This window comes from Phascolarctos cinereus, unplaced genomic scaffold, assembly GCF_003287225.1.
Source record: "Phascolarctos cinereus isolate Bilbo 61053 unplaced genomic scaffold, phaCin_HiC Scaffold_1;HRSCAF=81, whole genome shotgun sequence".
Lineage (NCBI taxonomy): Eukaryota > Metazoa > Chordata > Mammalia > Diprotodontia > Phascolarctidae > Phascolarctos > Phascolarctos cinereus.
In genome coordinates this window covers 288,863,012-288,890,009 of record NW_027555514.1, presented here as the reverse complement: position 1 = coordinate 288,890,009, position 26,998 = coordinate 288,863,012, and the positions used below count along the sequence as shown (strand labels likewise).

The 26,998-nt window shown below is 45.8% G+C and overlaps 1 protein-coding gene across 2 annotated transcripts in view; it reads left to right on the top strand.

The window, feature by feature from the left end:
- MOV10L1 (Mov10 like RNA helicase 1) overlaps positions 1 to 24,765 on the top strand; it is a 67,145-nt gene extending 42,380 nt beyond the window's left edge. Inside the window, exons 22-27 of one of the 2 annotated variants that reach the window (XM_020982901.2) lie at positions 10,137 to 10,310; positions 12,143 to 12,292; positions 22,019 to 22,126; positions 23,380 to 23,517; positions 23,859 to 23,950; positions 24,439 to 24,765. In XM_020982901.2, coding sequence (XP_020838560.1) covers positions 10,137 to 10,310; positions 12,143 to 12,292; positions 22,019 to 22,126; positions 23,380 to 23,517; positions 23,859 to 23,950; positions 24,439 to 24,448 — 672 coding nt within the window. In that variant the 3' untranslated portion in view covers positions 24,449 to 24,765. Of the gene's footprint in view, positions 1 to 3,456; positions 3,809 to 10,136; positions 10,311 to 12,142; positions 12,293 to 22,018; positions 22,127 to 23,379; positions 23,518 to 23,858; positions 23,951 to 24,438 lie in introns of those variants that run through there. The other variant, XM_078147981.1, reaches the window with a different exon arrangement.
- The last annotated feature ends 2,233 nt before the right edge of the window (positions 24,766 to 26,998 follow it).

Here is a 26,998-nt window from a genome sequence, read left to right as displayed (position 1 = left end):
TCCTTACCTGTCCGGTGAGGATGGTAGAATTGGAGCCCCTGCCTCTTAGGTCATTCTGAGGATCAGCTGGGATGCCACTTGGAACACCAGCTGTTATCATGGCCTGATGTCATTGTCATCAACAACCTTCTCCGAAGGCCTTTTCTGATGCTCTCCCCTGGGCAGGCCCTCCGTCAAGGTGCCTGGTCTTTACACTTTGTGTGGATTCTCCTTAGGTACGTAGAAGGCATGAGCCTTGTCTGAGCTTCTTCCCAGTAGGCATTCTTACTGTTCAGGGCCGTCTCTCCATTTCCTGGCACATAGTTGGCATTAAATGACACGATCAGTGTCATCGTTGTGGCTCTCAGTGTCCTGGCTAATCATCCAAAGTAACAGTAGTTTCATCTGGTTACAGTGAATGTGACAGAGCCATGGTTATAATTCTCTGTGATTTTCTCTTTTTTATTATTTTTCATCTATTTATTATTCAATTTTTTGCATTTTTTTAAATTTTGAGTTCCAAATTCTCTTCTTCTTGTCTAGCCCTTCCTCCCACCCGTTGACAAGGCAAACAATATGATATCAGTTATACATGTGAAGATGTGCAAAACCTATTTCCATGTTAGCCTCGCGGGCTTTCTCCAGACCTTCCCCATGTAATGTTGTCTTTATTTTTTTTTACCCTATTTATTTATTTAGTGAGGCAGTTGGGGTTAAGTGACTTGCCCAGAGTCACACAGCTAGTGAGTGTTATGTATCTGAGGCCGGATTTGAACTCAGGTCCTCCTGACTGCAGGGCCGGTGCTCTATCCACTGTGCCACCTAGCTGCCCCTGATGTTGTCTTGACAGCATTGGTTTTCAATAGTACTGCTGATGCTTTTGATGAAACACCATTGGCCATCCAGTCACCCATGTGTGACAGTGATTACATCTTTTCTGTAGAAATAACTGCTCTCTACAACATCATTTCAGATCATGATGGAGCTAGTATTAAATAGAAAAATATTCTTTTTCCTCCACACCCTCCACCGCCTCAGTCAGTCAACTGTGGCCCCTAGGAAAGCCAGCCCACATTTAAACACCAGCCCAATGCAAAGAAAGTGCTAGGAGCAAACATCAACCATCCTGGTCCTTTGTTTCTCTTTTCCCTGCTGTATTAGATACATCTGATTTTCACTTACTTTACCAGAGTAGCTGAGCCTTTTTTAAATTAAGTCCTTTGGCCTGGTACAAATATTAAGATTGGAAGTAGAATGTTCAACTGATGACAAAATACCTCTGGTACAATATAATGTATTTGAGAGGTTTTGTGGGATTTGCTCTAATAGAATTTTAATTAACATTCAAAATGGAAATGACAATGAATTTTATTGGAAGAAACGTTTTAAACAGAAAAATTAAGATGTTTAAATCTGATACTTATTAATATATTTTTAACTCTTCCAGTAAATGATAAGATAAAAATAGATTTTATCATCAAAGGATATGGGCTTTGATTAGTAGAATATTTTTCAGTAATTCATTAGGTAGATATTTTCGCTCTTATTCCACAGGAAGCAATGGAGGGTGAGGGGGTGGGGGAAGGAGAGGAAACAAAGGAGTATGGTAGGATCCACCTCTACTGTCCAAGAGCTGGAACCCAGTTGGAGCAATAAGATGTTCAGAACACAGTGTAGCTGGTGGATGAGAAGTGGCGGAAATAAGGGAACCAGTGCCATCTGCTGTTAAAACTGGCATCCCTAGACCCAGAGACAATGGTTTTATTTCAGATTATTGTCCTTAGTTTAAACAACAGGAACAGTTTTGTTGGGTCCAGCAGGGTTAGGGTGCCACGGAGCCCCTGGCTCTGGCCCCTTCTTGCCCGGGGACCAGCGGAGGAGCCCTACAGCCTGAAAGTGCACGTCTTCTGTCCCTCTCTGGCTCATCAATTATGGAAAGCTTAGGCTTTGGCTCTTGTCCAGGGCTCTCCCAAGGAGAGTGAGTAGAGAAAGCTGGTCCGTGTACAGTGTGGACCAGATAAGGGATGACTTCATTTCCTCCACACACGTAGGATCCACAAGTTCACATTAACAAAAAACTTCCCCAAAGCAGCAGCAGTGACAGGACGGCTGATGATGGTCTGTGAGGAGAGTGATATTGAAACCGGCAAGTCATGATGACATTTACAGGACTGTAGACTAAAGAGCCATTTGCATTTCACCTTGGGTTTACACTGTCAGAGCAGTTCCGAGCCAGGTCTGCTGGCCTGGCAGGTCAAGAATTGAAGAGCAAAAAAAACAAAAATCTCCCAGAGCAAGAGGCACAGTGAGGGCTCTGAGCTCCAACCCCAGGCCCACCCAGATGGGCCATGCCAGTTGCTGTGGGTGCTGCTTAGTAGGCAAGGTGGTGGGTGGGCGCCAGTCCCCTTACAAGCCCTTCCAGGGAGAGTCTTGGATAGTTCTGGCAAGGACTGAAGAAGGGAAGAGAGGAGGAATAGCAAAGTGCAGGTTTTTTAAGCTCTTCTTTAAGGGTTTACGGTGTCAGCCATTCTTTGTCCTCAGTGGACAATAAGAGGATTGTTTCTCCACCTCTGAACACGAGCCCTGAAGCACTGAGTCTGGTGGCAAGCACTGGCACACCCTTCTTTGGAGGGCACCTGTAGGCCCATCTCCCAAGCCGAGCCAGGCCTGTTCACAGAGACCTCTCTAGTGTTCTCTTCCTTTCCTGTCCAGCAGTAAACACTCACGGTTGGCATTAGAAATCACTCACACAAAGTAAGAAGATTGATTGAAATCAGTCTTCAGCACTTACTCTTTTGTCCCTTCCCAAACCAGACTTGTATCTCTACTTTTGCTAATGGGTTTGCTTCTTCTAGGGGACAGGGTTGCTTCCACCATCTTCTTCCTCCATATACAGAGTCTCAGAGCTTGAAGGGTCTCAGGTAACACCGAGGCCAGCCTCTGCTTGAACAGGAATTCCTTCTGTAACGTTTGGCAATGAATGCATCTCTTTCCTCCAGAGCTTAAGGGGTGAAGACAGTGTACCTTCTGAAGGTGACTGGCCACCTCTAAGGAGTTAATTATTGGGAAGATTTCTTTTTGTTGAAACATCTGCTGTTGCTCTGACCTCTAGAGCCACCCAAACCAAGCGCCCATCCACATGGCGGCATGCTGGACACTTCACCAGCCATCCTGTCCACCTCAGGCTTCTCCCACACGCCTGAGGGGCGTGACATCCTTTTTTCATCGAGCATCTGCTCCAGTTTATCAGGGTCCTTCTGAGGAGTGGTCCCTGGAGCCAAAACAAGCAGGATGTAGCCACTCTATGCACCTCTTAATGCGGGGAAAATTGTGCCAGGTCCCCTACACATCAGACTTAACAAGGATTATTGGGTGCAAAAAACGGTTTTTTATTGCTGATTTTGTTCATGCAAAAAATATTCTTCTTTCCACCACACTGAGAGGCAGGGGAGTGAAGTAATTGTTCTCGTTTCACAGATGAGGAAACTGCAGCTGAGGGCAGATAAGTGACTTGCCCCAGGTCGCACAGCTGGTGAGAGTCAGGGATGAAATCTAAGCGGCGGGCTCAGAGGTCCTGCATCCTGCTTCTTCTCAACTCCACTTTGTTTTTTGAAAATCAGGACCCTGCCTGTCTCTGTTCCTTCAGGACTTCTCTTCTCCAACATTTTGTGTTTCAGAGACAGTGACATCTTCCAGTTCTTTCAGCCCCCTGGGAGGCCTGCATCAAGACACTCTCACCTCCCTCACTTATCTCAGGCTTCAACTCCTTGGTAACCATTTTCATAGTCTTTTGGCCAATCTGAGCATCGTTCTTCTTGGTGGAGTAAATAAAGAAGCAAAAGAAAAATTGAGCAATCTGTTTCTCTCATCAGTTATCGCTGACCCGTCCCTTCCACCCTAAAGATCCCTTTGATCTTCTTGCTCTCAACACACCTTTTTAAAAAATCTTGTTTTGTGTCCTTAGTATTTTCACTATTCTCAAGTTGTTCTGTGCTTTTAAGCCATAGACTCCTACCTATTCTTTATCTGCAGTCTTGGAAATCTTTTTTTTCCGGAGTCCAGGGTGTGCCTTAGAACAGACCTGGTTAATAAAAATGACAATTCTACCTAAGCTAATTTACTTATTCAGTGCCATACCAGTCAAACTACCAAAAATTATTTTATAGAGTTAGAAAAAATAATAAGATTCATTTGGAGGAACAAAAGGTCCAGAATATCAAAGGAACTAAAAAAGAAATGCAGGGGAAGTGGCCTAGCATTCCAGATTTAAATTGTTTATAAAGCAGCAATCATCAAAACTGCTTGGTACTGGCTAAGAATAAGGTGGATCAGTGGAATAGGTTAATATGCAAGACACAGTAGTCAATGACTGTAGTAATCTATTATTTGATAAACCCAAAGACCCCAGCTTCTGGGATAAGAACCCACTCTTTGAAAAAAACTGCTGGGAAAACTGGGAAAGAGTATGGCAGAAACTAGGCACAGACCCAAATCTCACACCATATACCAAAACAAAGGCAAAATGGGTTTATGATTTAGACATAAATAAGCAAACTGGGAGGACAAGGAATAGTTTACCTATCAGATCTATGGAGAACAGAAGAATTCATGACCAAACACAAGATAGAGAACATTACAAAAAGCAAAATGGATAATTTTGATTACATTAAATTGAAAAGTTTTTGCACAAACAAAGCCAATGCAACTAAGATTAGAAGGAAGATAGAAAATTGGGAAAGAAGTTTTACAACCAGTCTCTCTGATAAGGCCTCATTTCTAAAATATATAGAGAATTAAGACAAATTTATAAGATACAAGCCATTCCCCAATTGATAAATGGTCAAAGGATATGAACAGACAGTTCTCAGATGAAGAAATTAAAGCCATCTATAGTCATATGAAAAAATGCTCTAAATCGTTATTGATTAGAGAAATGCAAATCAAAACAACTCTGAGGTACCACATCACACCTATCATACTGGCCAACATGACAAAACAGGAAAATGATAAATGTTGGAGAAGATGTGGGAAAATTGGAACACTAATGCATTGTTGGTGGAGTTGTGAAATGATCCAACCATTTTGGAGCAATTTGGAACTATGCCCAAAGGGCTAAAAATGTGCATACCCTTTGACCCAGCAATAGCACTTCTAGGGCTGTATCCAAAAGAGATCATACAAATGGGAAAAGGACCCACATGTACAAAAATATTTGTAGCAGTTCTTTTTGTGGTGGCCAAAAATTGGAAATTGAGAGGGGAATGGCTGAACAAGTTGTGGTATATGAATGTAATGGAATACTATTGTGCTATAAGAAATGATGAACAGGCAGACTTCAGAAAAACCTGGAAGGACTTGTATGGGCCAATGCTGAGTGAAGTGAGCAGAACCAAGAGAATGTTGTACACAATAACAGCCACGTTGTGTGATGACTAATTTGATAAACTTAACCCTTCCCAGCAATACAAGGATCTAAGACATCTCCAAAGGCCTCGTGATGGAAAATGCTATCTACACCCAAAGAAAGAACTATGGAAATTTGAATGCAGATCGAAGCAGACTATTTGCTACTTTTTTTCCTCTTCTGTTCAGTTTTGTTTCCGCTTTCTGGTGGTTCCTCCTATTGGTTCTAATTCTTCCTTACAATATCACTAATGTGAAAATGTTTAATAGGAATATATATGTATAGCCTATATCGGATTGCATGCCATCTTGGGGAGGGTGGTGGGGAGGAAGGGGAGAAAAATTTTAAATTCAAAAGCATATGGAAGTGATTGTTGGTAAATCAAAATAAATTAATAAAAAATAAGAAAAAGAACAGACCTGGCTAAAGGCAGCGAGGTGGTACAGTGGATAAAGTGATAAGAGTACTGGCCCTGGACTCAGAAGGACCTGAGTTCAAATCCAGCCTCAGACACTTGCTAGCTGTGTGACCCTAAGCAAGTCACTTAACCCCGATTGCCTCACCAAAATAATAATAATAATAACAAAAATAGGAACATTCACTTCCATAAGCTTTTGACTTTTTCATTTTCTCCCCCTCCCCAAGATGGCATGCAATCTGATGTGACACGCTCTCGCGCTCTCTCTCTCTCTCTCTCTCTCTCTCGTGCACGCGCGCTCTCTCTCTCTCTTTTTTTTAGGCAGTTGGGGTTAAGTGACTTGCCCAGGGTTACACAGCTAGTAAGTGTCAAATGTTTGGTCTGAGGCCGGATTTGAACTCAGGTCCTCCTGACTTCAAGGGCTGGTGCTCTATCCGCTGTGCCACCTAGCTGCCCCTTATATACATTCTTATTAAACATATTTTCACATTAGTCATAAAGAATTAGAATGAATGGGAGGAACCAGGAGAAAGAAGAAACGAAAAAGAGAGAGAGCAAACAGTCTGCTTTGATGTGCGTTCAAATGCCATAGTTCCTTCTCTGGGTGTGGATAGCATTTTCCATCATGAGGCCTTTGGAGATGTCTTAGATCCTTGCATTGCTGAGAAGAGCTAAGTCTATCAATGTTCATCATCGCACAGTGTGGCTGTTACTATGTACAGCATTCTCTTGGTTCTGCTCACTCCACTCAGCATCAGTCCAGGTTTTTCTGAAGTCAGCCTGCTCATTATTTCTTACAGCACAATAGTATTCCATCACATTGATGTGCCACAGCTTGTTCAGCCATTCCCCACCTGATTGTGGGGCATCCCCTCACTTTCCAGTTCTTTAGCCAGTACCTTTTTTTGTGGTTCGAATCTCCCTGACATTTCCTCTACGATTTGAAAATGAAATTACTGGGTGGTCAAGTTGAGAGTTTGTCACATGCTCTGGTTATAGTCCCAGAGGGCCTTTGGCTGATGTGACCAGAATCCCCAGATGGCAGCAGGAGAAAGGGACCTCAGGGGTTTTTGGCCATCTGGTCCAAATGTACCTAAGTAAGAATGCTGCCCATCATACTGCGTAATGTTCTCGGTGCCAGGGTTGTCATCTGCGTTCTCAGGTCACCAGCTTTTTCCTTCTTTTGGCTAGATGGCTGGTGTTGTACCTTCACTGTAAACACCACTCCATTCATCCTGGACCCACAGCGAGCTCTTCCCAGAACCTCCACGTGGACGTCTCTCCCCTCTCCCTCCATACGTGACCTTTAGCTCTTTTCTGCATGCCATCTCCTCCATTAGAGTGTAAACGACTTGAGGACAGGGACCACCATTCTAATTGTTTGCATTTTTGTCCCTAGTGCTTAGTAATGCTTGTTGTTAACAACACACTTAGAAAACCTGTTTCACTGCCCCACCCTTTGATGTGCTGCTGATTTTTTCATAAAGTTTATACTTTTAATATATAATGCCACTGCACAATACTTTTAATTGATTCTTCTAACTTTGGAGTGAAGGCATATCTTTCTGTGTGTCTTATTTAAGTGTGTCCCCTTGCATTAAGACTCTCGTGGGTCCTGTTTATTAGCTGGACTTGGTGCGTTTGTGTATAGGATCTGAGCCCTAAGAGTTTGGTGACTGTGCCTTTGTTTCCTTGGCTGTTTTCTCCTGTGAGCTGTGCTTCCTTTCAGCAGATCCTCTGTGTTTTGTCACACCTGCTACTCCCTGTGGTTCCAGTGGGCAGTTTTCCCCTCCCCCTCCATCTTCCCTTTAAAGCTCTCTGGTTTAGATTTTCTAATGTGAACCGTTTTTTACCAGACTTCATTAGGCATGCTCCCTCCCTGGCCAAGAGCATATCTCTTCTTTTGTGGTGCAGAGAGCAGGATCCCATCCCCAGATACTGCAATCTGAGTGAGCCCAAATCACCTGTCTCTCCTTTAGCCCTTCCCAGCAGCAGTGATGAAGACCCCATCCGTTCCACCGAGGGCTTCCCTTTGCCACTCAGGACATCTTCATCCCTAGCAAGGCTTTCTCGGTTCTTTGTGGAAGGAGCATCTGTCTCTTGCATGAATCACCAGAATGACTAATTAACCCTTCTGCTAGCAGTGCAATAATGGATTTCAAACTGCTTATGCCAGTCTTAGAAGCAAAGTCCTGAGAGATTTGGAAAAGGACTGAGTGCAGAAGAAATGGCCTCTGAGGCTTCCTCCAAGTCCACAGGAACCCTTTCCTGCTCCCTGCTGATCATCTCCATTTTGTACTGTCTAGAGCTGTAGGGAGTGTTTGTAAATGTGCCTCTTTAGTTTTTTTATTGAGAAATTGTCATCATGGTGTACAAACACCACCATCCAGACTAACCAGCTGGTATCTCTGCCCTTTTTTTTCCTTGAGGCAGTGAGGGGGCACAGTAGAGAGAGCACCAGTAAGACCCGAGTTCAGATCCGGTCTCAGACGCTAGCTGTGTGACCCTGGGCAAGTCACTTCACCCTTTGTCTGTTGAAAGGGGATTATCTCCAGGCTTGTTTTGAGGCTCAGATGAGATAATTTTAGAACATGCTTTGCAAACCTTAAAGTGTTATATAAATGCTAGTTATAATTGTTATCATCGTCAATAACGTCACACCTTACATACGTGCTAGAGACACAGCACACCACCTGTCTGTACCTGTGGCCAGCACTGGGCAGCCTTTCTCCTGGCAGCCCCTCTGGCTTCCTAACGTCCTCTGGGGGAAGGGACCCAGAGGCAACCGAGGGAAGTCAGGAAAGAGCAGGATGTAGGACTTGGAGAGTGCTGCTTGAATCTCATCACTGACCTCCAGCTTTGTCCTGGGATAGGTTGTTCACCTGCCCTCAGCTGCACTTTCCTCATCTGTGAAACGGAAACGATAACACTGGCTCCCCTACCTCTCCGAGTAGTGGAACTTGGAAAGGGACGATGTTAAGAAATTTCTTCATTAAATTGAATCCCTCCCGGAAGAAGTTTCAAACATTACTGTAAAGAAAGAGAAAAAAAAACAAGCTTCTTCCTTCTTATAGAGTCCAGCCCCCGCCTCATCTCTCATCATCTCATTGGTCCTTTTTACCTTCCTTCTTGGGGTCTTCTTATCCCACTTCCCCTCCCCCCTCAGGTTAGCATTCCCTGATGCGTCGGATTATATTTCTTCAGTGTTTTGCCTTTAACACTCTTGTTTGAGTCTTTTTTTTTTCCCAAAAAAAATACTTATTCTCACTCATGTCATAGAAAGATGATCTTCCATCCCTTTGAACTTCTGTAATAGGGAGGCTGCCCTGTTTGTATGTAAACATAACTGGTACTTGACACTAGATGCAGAAACACAAATGTATAGTACATTCTCTGCAGGTCACTGGAAAATTCCCTCTGCCTTCTCTCCTTGCTGCTGGCTCTTGGGCCAGACTCCCTTGGCTGGTTGCTGCTTGCATCACCAGTAAAGACCCCCTGGGGAGGTTTGGTGAGGAGGCTGGAGGCTTGGGCTACTCTGGACATTGGTCCACCCTGTATCTTTCTTAGCTGCACCTCGAGCCATAGTTTATAGCCTCCTGCCAGCACCTTCAGGCAGATGGAGGTAGCGCTAAGGGGGTTTGAGGGTGGCCTCTTTCTCCTCTCTTGGGACAAATGAGATGCTGCTGCCATCACAGCCTCTGCCCAGATCAGAATGCTTCCATTCTTGTTTAGATCAAAATACGCAGCAGAGATGCAAGGGGAAGCTAGTCTGTGGCCCCGTCAGTGGGTTCTGTTTGTCCTCATGTGGACCCCTCCTAATTCAGCAAGTCTCAGGAACCTCATTTGATGAGGGAAGAACCTCAGAGCACAAAGGGGCCTCAAGAAGCCACCTCTTCCCATCCCTGCTGGACAAGAAAGGCACCTGCATCCTTCCAGAGAGGTGATCCCCCTGCCTCTGTGGTGTGGAGACCTCCACCTCCCAAGGCTGCCAGGCTCTTTTGGGTCAGCTCGGATCATTAGGAAGTTTTCCTTTACATTTTTGATCCAAGTCTCCCTCTTGGTTTCTACCCCTTGCACCCGGTTCTGCCTTCTTACATCAAACAGAACAAGGCTGTTATATTGCTGGGTCTTTGGCTGTGTAATGCTGTTTGTAAAACTGAGAATAACTTTGTATTTAATAGATTCCACCATAAAAATGGTTTAAAATTAGTCTTTTCCCACTAAGATTTTACTAGAAGAAAGTTTGGACCTAAAACTGCTTTTTCAGAAAACTTTTCTGTGTATGGTATATAGAGTTTAACTTTACTAAACTATGTTGGGGTCTCTTTTTTACAGGTTACAAAGCTTGTGAAGAACTACAGGTCTCATTCTGCATTGCTTTCATTGCCCTCTAAACTCTTTTACTATAAAGAATTGGAGTTCTGTGCAGATACTGAAGTGGTCAACTCCTTATTGGGTTGGGAAAAGTTACCCAAGAAAGGCTTCCCTCTGATTTTCCATGGCATGAGGGTAAGTTAAAAAAAAAGAGAGAGATTTCTGACCTGCAGTAAGAATAGCTAAGGGGGCATAGGGGAAGGAAGCTGGATTTTGCTACAACTTCTTTATGTGTGTGATAACATTCAGCTAAGCAAAGTTTACTTCAACAGGTGTGTCAACTTCATTCTGTGTGCATAGCCTTGTACTTCCATGTTTATGCCCTGCACATAGCAGGTACAGACTTTGGGAACCGAAGTCAGCCCTCCCATAAAGTGCTGGTTGTGATCGCTGTGGTAGTGGTGCTCATAGCAGGTGTTCCAGCAGAGGCCAGTGATCCTCTGGCCCTCTACCCTCGGATGGTGTGGAAGGGTTTCCTGCATGCAACTCGATGACCTCCAGGACCCATTCTGACTTGAGATTTTACTGTGCTGTGAGTTTTGAAAGATAAGAAGAGACTAGATTCTGCTACAGAAGTGATTTATTAAGCACCTACTGCGCACTAGACACAGGGCTAGGCACAATTCTCCAGAAAGACAAACTGAAAAAATAGTCCCTACCCTCAGAGAACTTACATTATTTGCAGGGAATAAGACGTGTATGAACAGGTTAAGTGTGTTTATGGTCATTTGAGAAAGGAAGAAGTGGGGCAGCCAGGTGGCGCAGTGGATAGAGCTCTGGCCTTGGAGTCAGGAGGATCTGAGTTCAGATCTGGCCTCAGACACTTGATACTTACTAGCTGTGTGACCCTGGGCAAGTCACTTCACCCCATTGCCTATCCCAAAAAAAAAAAAAGATAAAGGAAGAAGCACTGATAACTCAGGGGTCAGGAAAAGCTACTCGTTCTTAAACCCATTTATGGATAGGGAAACTGAGGCTGAGAAGTTTTGATTTGTCTGATGTCAAAAAGCTGGCAAGGCTGAGTCTTGAACGAAGCCAGGGATCCTGAGGGATAGTGTCAAGGAAGGGGAATATTCCAGGCATGAGGATGACCTGGGCAAAGAAGCTCTCAGTAGCAACTGTTGTGGATAAGGTGCCCACCTCCTCCACCCCTACCACCACCACCTGCCACTGCTGGGGCGAGCCAGCCAGCCTAAGCCTCCCGAAGGAGAGTCAGGAGGCCACCTCCCCCTACCACACCTTACCTCAGATGTGGTGGCTGGCCCAGGATCCTGAGCCTAAGACCCCAGGAAAAAACAGTGCCCTTCACACCTGCTTCCAGCTCAGCCCTTGCAGACATCAGTGAGGTGGAGAAAGGGCCCACCAACTCTCCCTACAGCACTCAGCCCTGAGTTCGAGGGCTCCTCATTCTCCAAAGCCCAGGCCCGTTAGCACCTTTCACAGTCACAGCCCCCTCAGGCTCAGGATCTCTTCTGCAGCAATCGACGGCGGCTGTGATGGCTGGATCCCTGCGGTTAGATTCCCCCCATGAAGCCGTCGGAGTGAGCATAATCACCACATAAGCATGGAAGAAAGGGAAGGTGGGCCAGGACAGGCTCAGGATGGTGAGGGCCATGGAGTGATAGAACAGAAACAGTTTGGGAAACAGCTGGTCTGGCGGCCATGGCTGACATGTTCTAGGAACAGTCTGGACTGCTGCCTGGGGCTTATCAGCACCAAGAAGGCCTGGGCTTGGTGAATGCCTACAGCTCCACAGACCGAGGATGCAAGGGGCACGCTTTAGCCAGGAAATCATCCTGCAAACCTTTGAGAAAACGTTGAATGTTTTTCTAAATAAGTGTTTGACTCTTAGTGCTTATCTAAAGACCCCATAGAAAGAGATAGAAGGAGTCCTCAAGGTATTTCAGAGCATTGGTTATGTTGTCCTTTATGAGTCTTCTCTCTTTCCACTCTTACCGTTAATTCAGGGCAGTGAAACACGCGAAGGAAGAAGTCCTTCCTGGTTCAATCCAGCTGAAGCAGTTCAAGTCACGCGCTATTGCTGCCTCCTTACGAAACACATCTCCAGTGCCGTGTCGGTGATGGACATTGGCGTGATCACCCCCTATAGGAAGCAGGTATGGGCTGCCTTTCCAGGGCTCTCAAGGAGGACCCTCTCAAAGTCCTTGTCCTCAGTCTCCTTCAGTTCAGTTCCACAGAAGGAAGTAAGTCTTCCGCCCTCATGCTTTCTCCAAGTCCCTGCCTGAGCGGTCATCTCCTCTCCCAGCGCCTGTTGGTCCTGTGTCACCAACGTCTTCACTCCTGTGCTCCATGTTAGCCATGTATACGGATGGTCACACACTAGCTCTGGCTGTTACTCCCAAAGTGTTCCACTTCTCTAATGAGAACAAAACCCAGTGTGAGCGCAGCTTCCTAGCCTTCCACTTCTCCCTAAGCTTCCCTTTCATCAAGACCTTCGGCCCCTGAATCCTCAGGGCCTTCTCAGGCCGTGTCCTCTCCCTCATCAGCCATTTCAGCTCTTCACTGACCTCCGCCCTTAGATGCTTGGCCCCTTGTCCACATTGCCCAGCCTCAGCCCCACCCCATTCCTGCCATCCTTCTCCTCTGCCCCTGTAGCCAAGGATCTCCTACAGCTGTGCTGACTGGTATGTCGCAGAGTGATGTTGTCTGACCTCATCCTTTTGTTCCTGACGTATTCCCTGCCTCCATCCATGTGGCAGCTTTCTAGATCTTCTTTTCCTTCCCGTGCCCTTTTCTTCTGCCTTCTCTCTCAAAGCTGAGGACCTTGTCTCTTTATTGAAAGAATTCAGGCCATTTGGGGTGAGCTGCCTCTTCCCTCATTTTCTTCATCCCCAAACTATTGAACTCTCCCGCTCTCGTCCTTTTCCCCAGTATCTGACAGAGAGGGGCCCTTCTTTCCAAAGCTCTTATTTTCTCTGAACAGATTGTATTCTCATTCATTTCCCCCCTTCTCTAATCTTCAGGTTCTCCTGTCAGTCACTTCCTTCCCTGTCGCCTTCAGTTGCTGTTCAGTCATGTCTGACTCTTCATGACCCCATTTAGGATTTTCTTGGCAAAGATCCCAGAGTGCTTTGCTGTTCCCTTCTCCAGCTCATTTTACAGATGGGGAAACTGAGGCAAACAGCGTGAAGTGGCTTGCCTACAGTCATACAGCTAGTGTCTGAGGCCAGATTTGAACTCAGGTCATCTAACTGCAGGCCTAGTGCTTTTTCCACTACACCACCTAGCTGCCCTGCCAATTGCCTTCAGACAAGTCTACATCTCCATCATCCTTAAAAACTTTGGCTGGATCCTTCCATCCCTCCAAAGCTATCCCTCCTCCCTTTCTTAGCCAAATGCCCTGGGAAAAGTTGCCTCCTCTTCTCTCAGATCTGCCTTCTGAACCCATCGCTCTACTGAAGCTGCTCTCACCAAAGTTACCAACGATTCCCTAATTACCAGATCTGATGGTCTTTTCTTAGTCGTCCTCCTTGTCGACCTGTCTGCTGTGTTTGACCCTGGGGGCCTCCCCTCTCTTCTGGGACCCTCCTTGATTTCCGACCACGACATTCCTCTCTCCTGACGGCTCTTTGTCCCTCTCCTCTTGCTATGGGTCCTCCCCAGGCTTCTGTCCTGGGCCCCCTTCTCCCTTTGCCCCCCCTCTCTCAGCAGCCTCATCAGCTCCTGTGGGTTTAAGTATCACCCCTAGGCAGATAGTTCTCCTCTGTGTATCCAGCCTCGTCTTTCCCAAAGCTTCAGTCCTGTATCTCAAAGTGGATGAACTCAACATGTCTAAAATGGAACTTGGTATCTTTTCCCCTGAACAGTCCCTCTTGTGTTTTTGCGGAGGGACCACCATCTCCCTGGTGTCTTAGACTGATGGTCTTTTCCCTCTTCCTCACCCACAGATCCAGACCATTGTCATGTGTGCCACTTCCTCCTCCACGCCATCCCTAGCACCCCTTCTCTCGGCTCACACGGCTACCACCTCTTGACCGCCTCATCTCTCCCACTGTGGTGTTTTTAACACACTGATGCCCAGTGGTGTTCTTTGAGCATTGATGTGACTTGTCTGACTTTCCTGCTCATCTAGCTTCCTGTTAATTACTTCTAGGATAAAAATATAAACTCCTCTACTGCCTGGCCCCAACTTCTTTGTCCAGCCCCCAAGGACATTGTGCACGCGCGCACACACACACACACACACACACACACACACACTCTCACTCTCTCTCTTTGGATCCAGCCCAAATTGGCCTTCTCTCTTCCTCACTCACATCATTCCATCTCCTTTCTCAGAGCCTTATGCCTGGAATGCATCCTTCCTTAGCTCCACCTCAGAATCCCTCTCTTCTCCTACGATGCAACTCAGATAACCATCTTCTGCATGAAGCCTTTCCTGATCTCACCTGCAAGTGCCCTTCTTACCAATCTACCATGTGGTTAACTACTTTGTATATAATGTAAACATGTATCAATTTTATATTTAGGTAATGTATATGTATATGATGCCTAGCATCCTATGTCTATCCCACCTTGACTACTAAAATTAAAAATTGCCAATCCCTGATGCCTTTTTCTTCATTTACCAAAATCAATCAACTGTCCCACCACTCTATTAGAACTACTTTCTCTTAATGCCTTTGATACAATACATTGACCTTTTCTTCTGTTCTCAGCCACTCTAATCCCTGCTACTTTTGATACTACCAGTCATCTGCTCTGTAGGATCATCTCTTCTCGGCTTAAGGGAGACCACACTCTTCCTGATTCTCCTCCTCATACCTCTCTAACAGAACTTGCTCATCCTTTTCTTGAGCCCTTACTGGGATCATTCATTCCCCAACAGGTCCCTTCTTGGCCATTTTCTCTAGGTATACTCTTTCTTACTTCCTATCATGGCTTAAACAACTACCTCTTTGTGGATAATCCCTACATTTGTATCCAAAGAGCAATGCATCTGCTCTTTGAGCTCCAAACTCTTATCTCCAGCTGCTGTTAAGAGACCACCTTTAAGCTCACCCTTTACCTTGTCACAGAAGGGGAAGGCAGTAGGGACCAGGAGCAGCCTGCCAGAGAAGTCTGGATTTGTAAAATTGGGTGGTTTACCAAAGAGTGGAGAAAGAGAAGGGTGGAGAGCGTAGCCAGTGGAGGGGCTGTGATGTGGAGAGAGTGAAAGTCGTGGTGAGAGAAAAGAACAGGGCTTGGGGCCATAATGCAGAGAGAAAGATGGAGTGCTAAAGGATTGTCTTCAGATAAAGGAATGTTAGAATGCGTGAGGACAAAAATGAAACACTTTTGAGTGTTGTGGACAAGATTTAGTCTCTTTGCCCAGGCATAAGTTATGGGAATTGTGCAGATGGAGGAACTGGGAAGTTAGGGTATTTGAGGGGTCCTCGGCATGTATGTAGGAAGGCATGAACTGGGGAGGAGGAAAGACTGTGAGGCAGAGACTGAACTCACCGAGGAAAGAGAGTGTCCAGGGGGTCAGTGAGTAACAATCACCAGGCTCTGGACAGCGTGATAATTGGCTTTGGTCTTTACTTCTGGGTCTGTCCAACTTGGTGTTTCTCTTTCCCTTGACCAGAGCACCGAACCATGGCTACTTTGTCCTATTTGGGCCAGAGAGGCCAGCTTTTTTCCCTATGTCAACTAATTGCTCTGTCGTCCTCTTCAGCTGGAATGCTGTACAGACAGAGAGCGTGTGTTCTCATGAGCTCCTCCAATTCCTTTTTGTCTCCTTAAGTAGATACTAATCCCGGTTGGATTAGCTGTCTAAGAAGGCATGAGCAATGGTGTCAGCCATTCTTAACTTGCTGTTCAATGTGTGAAGGGGAAGTGCCCATCAAATGGGGAACCTTGTTAATCACATGGAGGTGGTGAAGGATTCTGGACATGTTCTCTACCCTGCCTTTCTTCCTTACAGCCCTTGACAGCCATCCCCCTTCCCTCAGGGAGCCCTCCTGAGTCCTTTGCCTTCCCTTTATGCTTGCATTTCAGCAGCACTCAGCCCGTCCTTGCTTGGGTGTTTTCCAAGAATCTTTGGTGCCTTGATGTTTGAGTGACAAAAATTGTAATTAACAAATGACTCAGGTCAGTGATAGAGCCCAAATTTTGATGCATTAGCCAGAGCTTGCTAGTAAGCTACAGCAGAGGCAAAATTTGAGTTCTTTTATTTGAGGGGAGCACCAAAAGGTTGATGTAGTCATAGAAAACCAAGCATAATGACCACAACAATGTAAAATGGAAAGAACAGCCACCCCAAAACAGTCACAGAGAATGTTGCAAAATTGCAGATAACAAGCATGGCCTTGTAAAAGAGATAGGAGAAGACATCTCCCCTCCACAACTTTTAAGAGGAAGGAGGTCTATGGGTATGGAATATTGCATATATTTTCAGACTTTTTCAATGTATAGATCAGTTTTGCCAATTTTTTCTTTCTTTTTTTGTTCTTTAAAAACTATTTCTATATGGGCTGGATTTCTAGAAGGAGGAAAGAGAAATAATTTTGATTAGAAAAGAGAAATCATTTTGATAAAAACAAAAAAAATCAAAAGAAATCACAGAGTAGATAACAGAAGTAATTGTTAACAAGTTAGCATGCAGTGATCCTTCTAAGAATCTTAGTTTGAGCACTTTTCTCTGGGTGATAATTAGACTTGGCCTTTGCAGAGCTTTAAATATCTAAGACCAGGAAGAAGACGAGTCAGGAGCTTCCTATGAAAGAGACCCTTAATGAGAGAAGAGAGGCTTTCTCCCCCTTCTTTCCCCAACGGTCATGGTGTCAAGGGGTGGAGCTACTTACCTAGGAGACACCCCATCTAGCAGTTGGAGACTCAGTTCTAGAGTTGAGGGAGCAGACACAGACTTCAGATAGATTCAGATACAGAAAAGAAGTCGCTCAAGGGAGCAAGGAACCTCAAGGAGACAGCTCCAGAAACAATGAAATCTAGCCCTGGCAGTTGAGAGTAGAGCTGTAGGAAGGAGCAGCTTCTAGGAGCCTAGCTGAGCATCCTTCCCAGCAGAAACATTGTGCTGAGCTAGGAAATTGTCAGGACTTCACTACTACGTAATAGCTGAGCCAAGATGGTAGAATAGAGGCAGGAATTCCCTGAACTCTTCAACATTCACCTCCAAACAACTTTAAAATATCTCCTCAAAACGAATTTGGAAGTGGCAGAGCCAACAAAAGGTCAGGGGTGAAACAAATTTCCAGTCCAAGACAACTTAGGAGGTCAGCAGAAAAGGTCTGTCACACAGAAGTGGAAGTTGGGTCCAGAGAGCAGTGCAGGCCTTGGAGGCAACTGTAGCAGCTTCAGGAGCTCTTAGCCCACATATGGTATGAGGATCAGAAGGAGACTATAGGGGCTGGGCACTGGGTTCAGGACCCTGTTACATTTCCCATATGTAGTTCCAGGTCACAGTTCTAGGGCAAAGAGGGAGCGTTGACACTAGCAGCTGTAAGGGGATGAGGTCTCTTTCTGGGTAAAGACCAAAAATAGGGCAGAAGAGCGGTGAGCACACCTCTCCGTACATCATACCACCTTGGAAGCACTGAAAACATACAGAAACCCCCTTCCCCAAGAACTGGGTCTGAAGAACCTGAAGTTTGGGACAGTGCTCCATTCCACCTGGGGAGCAGAGCCCAACTTTAACATGATGTTCACAGTCAAGAAAGAGACTGGGAAAATTAGCAAACAGCAACCCAAAAAAAGAACCTGACCATAAAAAGTTACTATGTGACCAGGAAGATCAAGGCACAAATTCAAAAGAAGACAACAACGTGAAAACATCCTCAAACAAAGCCTCGAGGGGAAAAAATATGAATTGGACATAAGCCCAATAAGAGTTCCTAGAAGAGCTCAAATAGAATTTTAAAAATCAAATAAGAGGAAAAGTTAGGAAAAGAAATGAGAGTGATACAAGCAAATTATGAAGAGAGTCAAGAGTTTTGGTAAAAGAGGCATAAAAAAATACTGGAAAAAAAAAAAGAATTGGCCAAATGGCTTAAAAAAAAAGACACAAAAGAGAAGTCCTTAAAAAGCAAAACTGGCCAAATGGGAAAAGAGATACAAAAACCCACTGAAGAAATTAATTCCTTAAAAATTATAATTGGCAGTGGCCCTGGAGTCAGGAGGACCTGAGTGCAAATCCGGCTTCAGATCCATAACACTAGCTGTATGACTCTGGGCAAATCACTTAACCCCAACTGCCTCAACAAAAAAAAACCCAAAAAAACAATTACAATTGGGCAAGTGAAAGCTAATGGCTCCATGAGACATCAAGAAGCAATAAAACAAAGTCAGAAGAATGAAAAAAAATTAAAGAAAATGTGAAATATCTCATTGGAAAAACAACTGACATAGAAAATAAATTGAGATCATTTAAGAATTATTATACTACCTGAAAGCCATGCTCAAAAAAAGAGCCTCGACATCGTATTTCAAGACATCATATTGCCTGAGACACATAACACTTACTAGCTGTGTGACCCTGGGCAAGTCACTTAACCCTATTGCCTAGCAAAAAAAAAAAAAGAAATTATAGAGGAAAACTTCCCTGATATCCTAAAAAAAAGAGGGCAAAAAAAAAATTGAGACACTGCCAATTGCCTCCTGAAAGAGATCCCAAAATGAAAAATTCCAAGAATATTATAGCCAAAATCTAGATTTCCAGGTCAAGGAAAAAATATTGCAGATAGCCAGAAATAAACAATTCAGATATCATGGTGCCAGTCAGAGTCACACAAGATTTACCAGCTTCCACATTAAAAGACCAGAGGACTTAGAATATGATATTCTGAAAGGCAAAGAAACTAGGATTACAACCAAGAATCACCTACCCAGCAAAACTGAGTATAAACTTTCAGGGAGGAAAATTATCACATCAAAGAGGTGTGAAAGGAAGAGCTTTTACAGTGAAGAGGAAAATGGGGGGGGGGGGGGGGGGGGGAGTCAGGCAACACTTTGAACCTTAATTCTCATCAGAATTGGCTGAAAGAGAGAATAACGCTTAGGGAAAGGGATAAGAGGAGGGGAGCAAATAAAAGGAAGGGTAAATTGAGGGAGGCAGTGGTCAGAAGCAAAACAAACTTTTAAGGAGGGACAGGGTAAAAAGAAGTATAAATGGGGAAAAAATAGGATGAAGAGAAATACACAGTAATCATGCATATGAATGTGACTGGGATGAACCCATCCATCACAATTATTACTTCCTTTTTACTAATGGGGAAACTGAAGCAGAGTGGCTTAGTGATTTGCCCAGGGTCACACAGAGAGTGCTTGATGCCAGCTGACTCCAGGCCCAGGGCTCTCTCCAGTGTGCCATCTAGCGACCTCTCAAATACACTGTTAATCACCTCAAATGTCACTTCTTCCATGAACTCTTAGGGAGAAGGGAACAAACATTTAAGCACCTATTATGTACCAGGCACTTTATATAACCATCTCATTTCAGCCTCACCAACTCTGGGAGGTAGGTACTGTTGTCATTCTCTTATAGTTAATGAATCAGGCAGAGGTGACGTGACTTTCCCAGGGTCACCAAGCTCATTAGGCTCCAGGCCAGTGCTCTGCTGTGTACTGTGGCACTCTCCCCCCTCCCCCGCCCTGGCACCATTGGTCAGCCTCAGAACTTCTCCCTCTGACCTTAATGGTGATTTGGGGGCAGGGAGCTTGCCAGGCTTCTGTGATTGTGTTTGTTTGTGAAAGCCAAACACAAGACACTCTGAAAAGAGCGCACGTTTCAGAACAGAAGCTCCAAGGCTCATTTCTGATGTGACCCACGTCCAGGTGGCAGTCGGGGCAGGGAAGAGGCTCCTGTAGCGGTCCTCAGGCTTCCCTCGCCCCAGCTGGAAAGCAGTTTGGCAGAAGCTAAGCATGGACCAACATTTATACCGTATACCAAGATAAGGTCAAAATGGGTATATAATTTAGACATAAAGGGTGATGCCATAAATTAGGGGAGCATGGAAAATTTTACCTGTCAGATCTATGGGTAATGGAAGAATTTATGACTAAGCAAGAGATAAAGGACATTATGGGAAGCAAAATAGACAGTCTTGATCACATTAAGTTATAAAGGTTTTACACAAACACAATTCATGCAGCCAAGATTAGAAGGAAAGCAGGAAACTTTCTCAAATATATAGAAAGCTAAGTTAAATTTGTGAGATTACAAGTCATTTTCTAGTTGATAAATGTCAATGGATATGAACAGGCAGTTTTCAGAAGAAGAAATTAAAGCTATCTGTAGTCATCTGAAAAAATGCTCCAAATCACTATTGATTAAACAGTTCTGAAGTGCCACCTCACACCTATTGTATTGACTATTAAGAAAAATGACAAATGTTAGAAGGGATGTGGAAAAATTTGGACATTGCTGCACTGTTGGAGGAGTTGTGAACTGATCCAACTATTCTGAGAGAGGTTTGGAATTGTTCTCAAAGGGCAATAAAACTGCATATCCTTTGACCCAGCAAGACTGCTACTAGGTCTGTATCCCGAAGAGATTTTTTTAAAATGAGACCTGTCTGTACAAAAAAACATTGAGAGCAGCTTTTTGTGGTGGTAAAGAATTAGAAGTTGAAGGGATGTCCACCAATTGGGAAATGGTTGAACAAGTTGTGGTGTATGATTGTGATGGACTCCAGTTGTGCTATGAGAAATGATGAGCAGGATGCTCTTGGAAAAACCTGGAGAGACTTACATCAAGTGATAGGTGAGCAGAACCAGTAACAGCAGTATTGTAAGAGATCAGCTGTGAATGACTTGGCTGTTCTCAGCAATACAATTATCTATTTTCATTTTTTTTTATTTATTTTTATTTCTTTTGGTGAGGCAGTTGGGGTTAAGTGACTTGCCCAGAGTCACACAGCTAGTGAGTGTTATGTCTCTGAGGCTGGATTTGAACTCAGGTCCTCCTGACTCCAAGGCCAGTGCTCTATCCACTGTGCCACTTAGCTGCCCCACAGCAATACAATAATCCAAAACAATCCAGGACTCATGATGAAAAATGCTGTCCAGCTGCAGAGAAAGAACTGATGAAGTCTGAATGCAGATAAAAGCATACTTTTTAAACTACATTTTTCTTGGGGGTTTTTGGTCTATTTTCTTTTACAATATGGCTAATACGAAAATAGGATTTGTGTGATGGCACATGTATAATCTATACCAAATTGCTTTCTCAAGAAGGGAGGAAGGAATTTGAAACTCAAAATTCCAATATTAAAAAATGTTTTACATGTAATTAAGAAATATTTAATAAATTAAAAATATACTGGGGCGGGGGGGGGGGGGACCTTTAGTAATGGGACTTCCAGGCCCTGCCTTACCAGAGCAGTCAGGAAGCTTGGCCATGTGTTTCCTTCATGTGTGTTTAATTACTTTGTGCTCTAATTTTATGCCCCTCTTTCTAGGGATACTATGTGTGTTAATGGGAAAATGTGCCCCAAGTTTGAGGGAGGGGGAGTTGGAGGGTGCCAGTGAATGTTGTGCAACCACCATTACTGCAGTGCTGCCTTAGTGAACTTAATACCTTTGCTTTTAAAGTCTAATTGTTAACGGGGGGCACACAGGTTGAGGCTCGAGTATTGAAAGTACAGACCTACCGGGTTACCCTTCAAATCTATGATAGTAATTTGCCCTCTGTTGACCCAGAGTTTCAGTATGTGAACAAGTTGGTTCTACAAAGAGAAATATGTCGAAGTCCTACCAAAAGTTACCAGGCAGATTCCAGGTGGTGGTCTGTTCTAGTGACCGCCTTCTGTGCTGTGTGATCATAACAGGCCAGCCAGAAAGTGGACACTTTCACATCTTTTCCTGGTTTTGTTCTTTTTTTTAAGGTGGAGAAAATCAGAGTTCTTCTGCGCAATGTTGATCTGATGGATATAAAGGTTGGATCCGTGGAGGAGTTTCAAGGACAAGAATACTTGGTTATCATCATCTCTACAGTAGGTGTTCCTGAGTTCAGGGGCAAGTAACTGGACTTGGAAGTCAGCTTATTTCCAACCTTCCCTTAGCTACTTCCCGAGCACAGTTAAGTTTTCATACCAGAGAGGTTGATCTTGACTCAGGAGGGAAGGTGGGCCTGGGGTGTCCAGCCATCATCACCATTGCCAAGCCAAGACGCACACCAAGAAAAGTAGGTAATGGCAGGAGGGGCATCTCAGACAAGGCCAGAGAAAAGGAAGGGCAGTGGGGAAAGCCAGTGATAGCACCAGGAGGGAGGAGAATGGAGGAGGTTAGACAAGAACTAACAGCAGCAGGCCCAGCAGTGATGGAGGATGCGGGAGGTGGCCCCATGTATCAGAAATGGAAAGAGAGAGAAGGATGCTCAAAACACAGTTACATCCCGATTACCACAATCTACCATGACCTGCCAGAAAATCTCAGGCCAGACTTGGAGATCCTGTGCCATGTCCACTATTGGAGAAAACAAAGAACAGGTATTTAGAAGTGTTGGGAAGGGGGTGAAGCTGGGGAGGCTTAGCCCAGTAAACATGGCCCTCTGGCCACAAGAACCAAGCCCAGGTGTTAGGAATAGGTCTTCAGCAGGCGGTACCCCCCCACCCACTCATCACCCTTCAAAGGGTACAGTTGGTTTTGCCGTCCTTCAGGATCAGACCACTACAGCCATCGTACCCTGCCCCCAAACATCTCTACTAGTGTGACCAAGTGTGTAGGAGAGTGAACGGGCCCTGGGCATGGGACTGGATCGGATCCCAAGTCCCACATGTACTAGGGCTGGCGATGGGCAGGTTATTTCCAAATCCCTGGTCAGATGGGGATGAATCTTGGGGTGGTTCTCCTTGAAAAAAGGATGTCTGGACACTGCAGTGATGGGACAGGCCTGGTTGAGGCCTCTGCTGCTGTAGAGAAAAGTTAGTCACCGAGGGTAACTGGGCGAGCAGATGCCTCCCTCTGGAGCGTGTCCTCTGCCCTTCGCTCCTAGGCTGCCTCGCAGCAGTGTCAGCACAGTCACCTGGCAGGGTCATCACAGTAAAGGTCTTGATAGTGAAGGCTTCTATCTAGAGCTGGCAGCTTAACGGTTCCTCCATGGCAGTAGAAGTATCTATGGTAGGAATATTGTCACCTGTCATTTTATTAGCCCCATGTTTGCATTGCCTGCTGTCATGGGGCATCACCAGGGCCTGTGACGTTGACCTCCCTCATTCATCTTCCCTAAATTTGGCTTGCATTTTAGGTACGGTCAAATGAAGACAAGTTTGAGGATGACAGATTTTTTTTGGGCTTCTTGGCCAACTCAAAAAGATTTAATGTTGCCATCACCAGACCCAAGGCATTGTTGATTGTGCTGGGCAATCCTCATGTTCTGGTCAAGGTGGGTTTCTGGGGTCTTCACTGCCAGTTTGAAACAGGTGAAGGAGGGGAAGGTGCCGGGCCTGGCCAGGATGCACACAGGTCCGTGCCCCCGGCCCTTTGTACTGATGGGTGCAGATTTACTTGCTGAGCTCCTGCCTTAGAGTCAGCTGAACAGTATGGAAGATGCAGCTCTGGTCAGCCAGCATTAAACCATGAGTGATCTCAGCTTTAGCGACTGATGTGGGAAACTTTGCAGCCCCCTCTTTTGAATTCCGTGAAGTGTGTGCTTTTCCACTCAGCTTTCAGAACACACAGTTCTGTTTTGAACCCTTGTTGTTTGTTTTTCTAAATTTACAACAGGATCCTTGTTTCAGTGCTCTGCTGGAATACAGTTTAAGCAATGGGGCCTACATAGGCTGTGATCTGCCTCCTGAACTACAGTTCCTACAAGGGTGAGCATCACCTTTCCGGTTTTCTCTAAGAGTTCTGGGACCAAGCGGCTCTATGAGTAACCTGGCTTCTCCTCTAGAGTAGACATAGCCCAGAGACACCGCATCCCCATGGGCCCCCACATGGGCGTGTCCTGTCAGAATATGAGTGACCCAGTGCCTGCCCTCAGACAAAGCCATCCCCTGTCACCCTGATGCAAGCTTGGCCTTGGGTCTGATTCTCTCTGCTAAATCTCACTTGAGACTTGACCGAGTCTTCCCTCCTTCCCTGAACTCAGTTCTCAGGCCTCAGCAGCTTCCACTGCCTGAGCCTGGTGAGACATTGAGCCTCCTCACAAGCAGAGCTAAGAGGAGCAGGGGAAGGGAGGGAGGTGCGAGGCAGGTGGAAGTTCAGGCACCCTCCCTCACAAGATCTTGGGGGGCACCTGCTCCTTTCTCCAAGAAGACTCAGCCACTCTCCTCTTCTGCCTTTTCTCCCCTGGCCTCCTCAGTCAGGACTAGAGCCGAGACAGGCCTGTGCACGTTCTCTCCAGTCGCTGGGCCTGGGAGCTCCAGCGAGAGAGCAGTCATGAGTCTCCACCAGCCCCTGGCACACCGTTGCTGTTCCCCTGCCACCCACCTGCCCACCCATGCTCGGGCTTTTGGCTGGTGCTTGTAGCTCAAGCAGCCTGAGGACTGCTACAGGAGCCTCTTCCTGCCCCGACTGCCACTTAGACATGGGTCACGTCAGAAATGAGCCTTGGAGCTTCTGCTCTGAAACGTGCCCTCTTCTCAGAGTGTCTTTTGTTCGACCTTCACAAATAAACACAATCACAGGAGCCTGGCAAGCCCCCTTGTGCATTCTGTCTTAACAGAGGGGACACACACACACACATATATACATATATACATATCACCATTAAGGTCAGAGGGAGAAGCTCTGAGGCTGGCCGATGGTGCAGTGGGCATGGGGGGGGGTGCCACCTGCACAGCAGAGCACTGGCCTGGAGCCTGGACACCGACGAGCTCGGTGACCCTCAACTATATGAGGACGATAACAGCACCTACCTCCCAGGGTTGATGAGGCTGAAATGAGATGTTTGTGAAGTGCCTGGCACACAGTAAGTGCTTGAATGTTTGTTCCCTTCTTCCTAAGAGTTCATGGAAGTGACATTTGACGTGATTAACTGTATTTGAGAGGTCGCTAGATGGCGCACTGGAAGAACCCTGGGCCTGGAGTCAGCTGGCATCAGGCACTCATAAGCTGTGTGACCCTGGGCAAATCACTAAGCCACTCTGCCTCAGTTTCCCCATTAGTAAAAAGGAAATGATGATCATTGCACATACTTCCCAGGGCTGTTGTGAAGATCAAGCAAGATATTTAGATAAAGTGCTCTGCAAACCTTTAAGTGCTAGAAATAATTATCATTGTCTTACAAGTGGAGGGAATGTTATGAGACATGGAGTTTACAGAATCAAAAAATTGAACTGGACAAACCTGAGAAAATAAATTACTTGGGGAAGAGCTCCCTATTTAATAAGACTTACTGGGAAAACTGGAGAGGGGTTTAACAAATTCAGCAAAGATTTAACCAGCAGTTACTATGTGCCAGGCCCTACCTAGAGTGCTTCCCAAGTATCTTCTCAGACCTTCACAACAATCCCGAGGGGTAGGTGCTCCATTTTATAGATAAACTGAGGCAGAGGTTAAGTGACTTGCCTAGGGTCACACAGCGAAGAGATACCTGAGGCCAGATTTGAACTCGGGTCTTCCTGACTCCAAGCCAGGGTTCTGTCCCCTGTACCCTACTTAGTTGCCTGTGGTTTGGGTCCCTATGTGTCCTTGTGGAGTTGTTTCAGTAAAGTACTTGGGAGGTGGGGCATGCAGAAGGTGCCAACAGAAAAGTGCTTCCCAAGAATTCAGTAAAGGGGTGGAGATGGACAAGCTGGCATTGGCAGGGTCCAAGGGAGGGGTTCTAGGATTCAGGAGACTTGGGGTGAGAGGGTAGAGCCAAAAGGAGAATGGGTGGAACAAGGTCCTAGAGGTGGACTTGGTGAGGCCAGAATGGCGAAAACTGGGAAGGTGAGAGACAGGCTATCAGGGCACAGCTCGGGGCAGGGCTAGTATCAGCTTCTGCTCCAAATGGGCTATAGGATGGCAGCGAGTGGACTGATCTAAACCTTTAAGAAGAGCATTGTGTGGGTGGCGCCACCTCCGTTCCTGGAAGCACCCGAGGGCAGAAGCCGCACCCACCCATCTACAGTCCAGGTCTTAATGAAGAATTGTGACCTTTGGCTTTGGCTCCCGACTTCTCCTCATTTCTTGCAAAGGCCAAGATCCCCTCCCTGCAGCAGGGGGTTCTCACGACCCTCATCCATAAGGTTCATTGGGAGCGCAGAGGTTGTCAGGGAGGAGATCTGGGTTCAGCCTGGCATTTCCCAGTCCAGGAGGCGGGCCCCTATTGCCGTGTCAGGCTTCTGCTCTGGATGAGGGCATGGTGCTCGGGGATGCCCAGGCAGCCACCTGGTCTTTACCTTTCTACCTCCAGGGTCTCTCCTTGCTCAGCCCTTCCAGCTGCCCCCTTAGATGACCCTCTCCAGAGGGAGGCAGCAGCCTCCTAAGTGATCTCCAGGTCCTGCCAGATCACAGGTGGCACCCCTAACCCACCCAGTGGCTTTCTGTGGCACGAAGGGTAAAAAATAAATTGTTTGGCCTTTAAAGCTCATCATCTGGCCCTGGCCCCAGAGGACCTCTCTCCCCCTCCCACAATGTGACCCAGCAAACCTGATCTTCCCTCCAGGCCTTTGCCCTGGCCATCCCCCATGCCTGCAACGCATTCCTTTTTTTCCTCTCAGATGCAGGAAGTCTTTCCTGATCCCCCACTGCTAGGCAATGCTTCCCCTCCCAAATGACTCTTAACCGACATTTGGCTTTATTCTGTGATATTGTTACACGTTCCTATCTCCCCATTAGAACCTCAGCTCCTCAAGAGAAGAGAAATCTTCATTCTTTGTACTAGTCTCCCCACCAAGTTCCACAGCACATGTTCCTGGCATACAGTGGGAGCTTAA